At 41.4% G+C, this 7,951-nt stretch overlaps 1 protein-coding gene across 1 annotated transcript in view; it reads left to right on the top strand.

Annotated features, from left to right (window-relative positions):
* Nucleotides 1-5,041: 5,041 nt before the first annotated feature.
* LOC111149562 (N-acetyltransferase 10) overlaps nucleotides 5,042-7,951 on the top strand; it is a 37,507-nt gene continuing 34,597 nt past the window's right edge. The window contains exons 1-3 of the mRNA XM_022506659.1: nucleotides 5,042-5,195; nucleotides 7,317-7,439; nucleotides 7,780-7,871. Of these exons, the coding sequence (XP_022362367.1) occupies nucleotides 7,332-7,439; nucleotides 7,780-7,871 (200 nt within the window). The 5' untranslated portion in view covers nucleotides 5,042-5,195; nucleotides 7,317-7,331. The remainder of the gene's footprint in view (nucleotides 5,196-7,316; nucleotides 7,440-7,779; nucleotides 7,872-7,951) is intronic.

The following is a 7,951-nucleotide window of genomic DNA, read 5'->3' as shown; positions in this document are numbered from 1 at the left end:
ATAAAAGTTGTATCTTGAAACACTGGTGTTCAACAGCTAGCAGCTTCTGTGGTTCACCCCATGCACTGTTAGTGTTTCAAATTTTATGGTTATCTCCAGCAGCTATTTCTGTAGTTGCATTTATCTTTTGTCTAACCCTGATTGAATTACCTTTTTCTCATGGAGGCATTTATATTCAAAGTGGTGATTCCTTCACTTAGATGCATAGGGAGAGTCACAGTTTGATGGAGATGACAGTTTAGTAATTTATGTACTGTTGGAATTTGTGCTAGCAGTTTGAGCACTAGTTCTGTGTGCCTATGAACTTAATGCTGCTTGTCATATCCCACCTTGACTTCATGGAGAATTAATCCCATCTATTCAGCAAAGGCTACTAATACTAAGTGAATGGTATTTTCTGTGCAGAAATGGAATTTTGTTTTATTAGCCTTTAGCTAAGGAATTTTTCCAGTAGGTGCTCAGCTACTAAAGAAAAACAAAAAACAAGACACAAAACTATTCTCAAACATTCATTATTAGACAACTGGAGTTTTTGCTGGTTTTGTAACCTTCTAAAATGGATAGGCTGTTGAACATTCCACATTCAAAAAGTTTTTTGTAGGGTGGTGGGGAAGGGGGCATATCTTCAATGTTTATTTTAAAATAAAATAAGTTCTTGACTTTTCTCATGTGTGGTTGTGGTACATCATATTGGAAGGGTTCTGTTTACTTTTGCAAACGAGTATTTCTTTTGCTAGCACCTCCCGTTGTGTGCTTTAAATGACATCTGCCTGGGATGTACCACAACCATATGTTAGCTGTATTTTATGGGCAATAGATAAAATATTCATGGTTTCCTGGGTAATCCCTAGATGTGTATGCTTTCAATCCTATATATAAAACTAAATTTGCTATCTGTGTAGAAAACAATTTCATGACATTTAAAATTGAAGTAAATAAGTTCTTTATACTAGTGATCTCTGAATCAGTTTAGAGATGGGATGGGGAGAAATGCGTTCTAGGTTTCAAACTTCTATGCATTAGTGTAGATGTTGTGAATGTGTAAAAGGTGTTAGCAGTTTTGTTATTTCTATGTATGTTTTTAAAAGAATCGTTTGTTCTTTTGGAAATAGAATTTTTTTTTTTTTTTTTGCATTCTATCATCACAGTTTAAATGTTAAGCTTTTGTGTGACAATTCAGACTATATTTTTCAAAGGAGTGCCTCATTATGAGGCAGAGAACTTTTTAAAAAAAAGTCCCGTTAAGGTCTGAGTCTTGGTACTAAGCATCCTGCATAATATGTGAATACTTGTCCTACCTGCAGAAGGCCTTTTGTTTGGTCAAATGATTATTTTAGCAGAGTTGCAAGGAAATGACTGTCACATGTGTCACTGTAGCTTCTTGATACAGTAAGGCTCCACATTATATAAGGTACTTTTTAAATGTACAATATCAATCATCTCATGTGGATAATGAGACTCCTTTTTTTAAGCTTTAAGTAGAATGTCATTGATGACCTTGGTTAGAGCAGTTTTGTTTCTAGATCCTAATATCCTGAAGAATGTGGAAGGGTTTTTGCAATCACTGTATCCTGATATTAAAACAAATGTCCTTTAAACATTTTTAATCAGTTAGCTTCTACAGTTCTTTTGTCTCCTATATATGCATCTCTGTTATGGTGGGAAACTTTTCCACTTAAAGGAGGCATGAAAATTTGTGTTTATTCTCAGAAGCCTCAGTAACTGAGGTGCTCTGTGACAACCAGTTCATAAAATGTAGAAGGCAGTTGAGTAGTTAGTTTGTTTGCTCAGTGTCTTGGGAAATTTGTACTGTTCATTATATTTCCAGTAATATATCTAATTAGGCGAGTGAGATACAGGGAAGCACTGAGTTCAAACCCTTCTTCATTTCATCTTTAAGTTCCTGAATTCTCATCCTACTTGAGTTCTTATTAAGCACTTTTAAGTTTTATTGACTATAAATTATTTTCAAAGAATCAGTATTGCCCTTGAGCCTATCCCTTCTGTAGAGTCAGCAGGGAGGGAAACCATCAGGAAAATGAATGTAAATTAGTTAAGGCTTATCTCTATACCTTTTCCCATTCTGGGGTTTTTAAAAATACTGGAAAAGACTATTTGTCTTAAATTACATTAGATTAAATATTAAAATCTGATTCTTTACTGTCCTTTAGTGAAGTCTACATTAGTTGTGTATACTATCCAGCGAAGCTCTGAAGTGCTGCTTATAAGAGGAGAAGGAAAAAGCTTAAAAGAAATCTCTCTGGTAGCCTTAAGAGACTAGACTACCATACCTTCTTTCAGTCAGGATCTTAATACCTTAATTTAACAGGTGTTGGCGAGGTCTAATCAGTCTCATGCAGAAGAGTGGCTCATTGAGTATAGACAGTGCAAGACCACCTGATCTAGTAAAGGCAATTCTCAGTGTTGTATTTTTATTTATAAATACAAGTTTTCTTTAAGTACTGTGTTTATATTCGGGAGACACTGTATTAAGCCACTGAACGAAGGCTTCATTAGGCAAATCTGGGTGTCCTTTTCCGAGCATCGTGGCAAGCACTAAGTATTCAGTGGTGACAAAAATCACTGTGGTTCCTGCTTTCACTGAACAACCTCATCAAAGATAATGTGGTGACACAAAAATGTACCAATGCCATGATGGAGCAACGTGATTGATGACAAGTATAAAGGCCGTGACTCAGATAGGTTACGACCTAGTCAAAATGATCAGGAAAGACTTTGGTGAAAGGGATAATTGAACTAAGATTTGGCGGATGAGGAGTAATTAGGCAGAGAAGTGGAGAGAAAAGTAATGTCCAAAGGTGTCCTCTCCAGTGATTGAGAAGGCTGTCTGCTCAAGTGGGAGAAGTGTGGGTGTTAATAGTTAGTGGCTGAAGAAACAGGTAAAGGGTACTATAGGGGGTTTATAGTTATGTTCCATGTTAAGTTTTGTCTCTTAACAGTTGGAAACTAAAGGGTTTCTAAACTGTGTGTGTATGGGGCCAGGGGTGGGTTAAAGGATGGTCACCTAATAAAATTGCCATTTAAAGAATACACAATGCATTGTTGAGAACAAAATATATGGGGCTAGATATGTCTATTGGAGTAGCCTATGTGAGAAATTATTATAAAGTGGAGGGCGGTAGTGAATGGCTTCTACATGTTTCCTGTCTCACTGGCCACTACTCAGTAATCAGTATTCTTTGCTGGGTAATCCAGTTGTGAGACCTTGATCTCCAGCTAGAATCTTTCCTAGGTGATCTCATCTAATCCCAGGACTTTGAATACAATCACTTTAGTTCACTTCTACGTACTCCTAGGTCCCAAACTCCCGAAAACTCCAGTCCTAGTCCTTAATCTCTACTTGAATGTCTTGAGTGTTCCAAATTAATCTCTTAAGTAACCTGCATTCATCCATTTGCTTAGGACAAATACTTCGGCTACCATTGTTTTTTCTTTCATACCCTGTATCTAGCGCTTAAGTAACCTACATGATTCTACCTTGAAAATGTATCCTGAGTCATCTAGCACTTCTGACCACCCCTACCACTAGCTTAGAGCAGGTAACTACAGTAGCTTTTAATGCATGGCTGCTGCTACTCTTGCCCTTGTGCAGTGATTTTTGCACAGCAGCCAAGAAAGCCTTTTCTGAGGGCAAGTCAGATTTTGTCACTTCCCCAAACTCCACTGGTTTTCCCATTACACCTAGAATTCTAAAGTTTGGTCCATGTGCATTCATTATTTGGCCTAGTTTCCTACCATTTTATTCTTGATCATTGTAGTCTGGCTATGTTGGCTGCTTTGCTACCTTGCCAATTAGGCAAATCCCATCTAGAAATCTATGTGTTATATCTTCAGCTTGGGAAGGCTTTTCACTTAAATATTTTTAATGCTCATTCTAAATTCAGGTGTTTGCTCCAGTGTCATTGCCTCATAGGCCTTCCATGGCCACCACTAAAACATATCCTTTGTCACTATTCACTTGCTGGATACTTTTTTCTTTTTTCTTTTCTTTCTTTTTTTTTTTTTGGATACTTTTTTTCTTAATAGCACTTAATTATGCAAACTTCATGAGTGATAGGAACATTTTGGTCACCTTATCCTTTGTGTCTGGCATATTGGCATTTTTGTTGAGTGAGAAAATGGTCGATATTGGACTAAATGGGTGGTGGTGATGATTATATTATAATTGTATGTGTCTTGATGTGGGGAAGGAATTTCAGTGAGGAAGGGAAGATAAGTTTGGCTTCAGACATTTTGAATTTGAAGTATCCGAAAAATGTCAAGCAAGCAATTGGGATTTACTTGAAGGTCAACGCTCTGGCCCAAAGACAAGAATGTGTAAGAATATATATGTGGTTTTTGTGCTTGGGCGAGTTTCACCTGGGAGCTGGTGGAGTGGGAGGGTGAAGGAAAAAAGGATGTTAAGTAATTTATCAAGAGCAGAGCCCCAGAGCTGGTTTTCAGAAGATCGCCATCATTTGATGGCCAGATAAAGGCCTAAAGGGAGCTTACAAAGTACCCACTCTGGTGGATGGAAAGCCTACTGAATTCCCGACAGGTCTACAGGGTCGTTTCTGCAGGTGGGGAGGGTCAAGTGAAATGAATCGGGTCTGCTGGTCGAGTTTCCTCATTTTGTCACATTAAAGTGGGAAGTTATTTTAATAAAAATCATCAAAATCGCGCACAGATCCCTGGAGTCGGTAATCTCAAAACCAGGCTAATAAACAATCCTGGTCCACTTATCATGTACTGCCCCGGACCCATCTGGGAACCCGGGCTAGTCCCAGTACAGTAGCAGGGGCTGGGGGTGCGGACACCTGTATGCACATTTTCCCCTTCGAAGCCAAGGTATTTTGAGTCTGACGAGCGGCACCCCAGCCATCCGAGTAAAAACAGCCGAGTTGTCTACTTGGGCTGCCGCTCCGCCTCCCGGGCCTCTGACGTCATCACACAGAGACCTGGTTGAGAAAGGTCCCCGCACACGCGTGCCGCCGTGCCGTTAGTGCGCTTGCGCACGCGCCGATTTTTAGGGCCTGAGCGAGACGAGCTTCGCGGAGCGAGACCAACTCTGAAAGCTCGCAGTCCGGCATCCGCTGGGGGCAGCCCACTGCTCTTTTCTGGCTGCTGGAGTAATCCGGGTTCCCCACGTGCTTCCGCTTGGCTGCTGGCTGGGATCCGCTGGGCTCGGGGCGCAGGTAGCCAACACGGGATGTCTTGGGGTGGGTGTTGAGGTCGGTGTCCATGTCTTTCTTGGGCCCAGAGGTGACCGGCTCGAGGATGAAGTCTCTGTATCCATGCGGATGCCCGGCCCTCGCCTCCTGCCTTCCCGCACGGGCGCTCCTAGATGACAGATTCCTCTTCCCGATTGGCGGCCACCCTCGGCGTGCTTCTTGAGCGCTCTCGGGGCTCGATCTCCACCTTCTAGGGACCTCTTGCTAGGGGTCGGGGTGAGGGGGTGGGCGACAACACTTTCGCTTTCCGCGGAGCTTGCCCACAGTTCCTGGTATAGGCTCTGGGCATAAAACTGAGGCGCTGGGCGTTAAACCGAGTCCAGATCTTCCCATGTTTTAAACTGTTTGTCTCACCTCATTCTTTTATAGTCTTTATTCAGCAGTCACATTCAAGACTTTGTTTTATTTGCTAATGCCCCTAGAACGGTAACTAGCACACAGATGCTATTTTGTTAGACCAATAGATGAATGAAGAAAAGTCCTCTTTCTCTTCTCTCAGGGCCCTCTTCATCCAGTAAGCCTTCCGTGCAACTCCAGCCCAGAGTAATCTCAGACCTTCATCAGACCACTGGCTGTACTGTTATTTTTACATCCAATTTTGTCTGTCGTAAGACCGATCGCCCCTTATCTCTTTTACTTGAATATTTTCTCCAAGGAAAATGAAAGCTCCTTGAAGTCAAGCCTTTACCTGGCATTGCTTCTGGGGCTCCCCTAGTAACTAGGGCAAAAAGCAGCCCCTAATAATTAGTTATTGATTGATTAGTGTGTGATTGTTTTGTGACAGCTCAGCGGAGGTGATCGTTGAGCTGGAAAAAGCTTAGGCTTTGGAGTCTCTCTTCCTTGAGATACGTGAGTCCTTTTATATTTGCTCCTTTCCTCATGAAAAAGGAGCCATTGGTTGTAATATAGTGTTGAATATTAAGATAGAACTGCTAAAATCCACATTTGGGTTGGAAGTTAGAAGGATGGTTATGGCATAGTTAAGGCAATTGATGAACCTTATGTTTAGAAGCAGCAAGCTCTGGACTTCCTAGGTAACCTGTCATTCTTACTCTTATGTTGCAATAATATAATTGATATTCCTGATGTTTCCTTGGTGTATTTATTGTGGTAATGATGCAGTATTTTGTTATATGTAATCACAATAATTTTTAAGGTCTCTCTGTACAGACTTCAGTATGGTTTTCCCTCCCTCGAGGAGACAATTGGGACACTTTTCTTTCTTTCTTTCTTTCTTTCTTTTTTTAGATTTTTATTTATTTATTTGACAGAGACCTAGTGAGAGAGGGAACACAAGCAGGGGACGTGGGAGAGGGAGAAGCAGGCTTCCTGCTGAGCAGGGAGCCCGATGCAGGGCTCAATCCCAGGACCCTGGGATCATGACCTGAGCTGAAGGCAGCTGCTTAATGCTTGAGCCACCCAGTTGCCCCTGGGACACATTTCATCACAATAATATTCATTGCTTTCCTTTCCCTGACTTTATTAGTAATGCATATGAATTTAAAAAAAAAAACCAACAGAACACCAAATAACAAAAGAACAAAATAAAAACCATCTGCAGTCTCTCCATTCAGAAATAATTACATTTTGGTGTTTCCTTCTAGGTCTGTTTTCCCTATATGTTAGGTAAATGCATTTAAAAAAAGAAGGTATGCTTGGTCTTGCGATGTCTGTCTTCTCATAAGTATCTACATCCATATCCTTAGATAATTTCTGAAAGTTATTTTGAAAAACTTTTCTTGAAAACTACCTTATTATCCTGTAAATATGCCATCATATATTTTAATCATTCTGTTTTTTGGAGCATTGTTTCTGGTTTTGGAAAAAACCTCCTTGATAGAAGTATGAATTACAGCTTCTCTTCTGACTTTCCTGCTGAGGAAACATACTCTTCACCTCCCAAGCCATAGTTTCCTAATTTTAAAAATGAAACTGACATGTTCCCTAGGGAGCAGTTGGAGAGTTAAGTAAAATGATACTTACAAATGTGCCTAGCACAACCCCTGGCCCCACAGGAGGCCACAAGCTAATGTTATCACCCAGAATCTGGTGTTCATGTACAGCTGTGTTTCCTTTCTGTTTCAGCGGTAATCGTTCACCATGCATCGAAAGAAAGTAGATAACCGAATCCGGATTCTCATTGAAAATGGAGTCGCTGAACGACAAAGGTCTTTGTTTGTTGTAGTTGGAGACCGAGGAAAGGATCAGGTAGGACCTGGTCAGCACTTTCTGACTTACTTTGTGTCTTATCCCAGAGTCAACTTACTACTGGCCGTCTGAGGTTTCTGCACATGGTAACGCTAAGGTCCCTTTAACCGGTTTTCTCTGAGTAAGATGCCTAGTGAGAACCCCAGGGGGTACTGAGCATGAGGTTAAGTATGTGTGACTGGGCTTCTAGCCCCTGCCTAGGCACTGCTGGCCTTGGGACCCGGGGTGCTTTCCTGTCCTGGCCCTTGGTTTACTTTCCAGATCTTTCAAGTGAGGTCTTGGGCCTGGCAGTCTCTGAGGCCTCTTTGGGCCCTGAGATTCCGTGACTTTCTTTTGGCAGGTGGTCATACTCCATCACATGTTGTCCAAAGCGAAGGTGAAGGCTCGGCCTTCAGTGCTGTGGTGTTACAAGAAAGAGCTGGGCTTTAGCAGGTAAGTTTGGCCCTTTGAATGTCCCATACCACTTACAATTCCTGCTCCTTAGTTCAGTGCCAGGCAGTGATTCCCAGATC

The sequence above is a fragment of the Enhydra lutris genome, unplaced genomic scaffold, assembly GCF_002288905.1.
Source record: "Enhydra lutris kenyoni isolate GAN:26980312 unplaced genomic scaffold, ASM228890v2 scaffoldscaffold22, whole genome shotgun sequence".
Classification (NCBI taxonomy): Eukaryota; Metazoa; Chordata; class Mammalia; order Carnivora; family Mustelidae; genus Enhydra; species Enhydra lutris.
The sequence above is the reverse complement of the archived record's forward strand: the minus strand, read 5'-3'. Positions and strand labels throughout refer to the sequence as shown.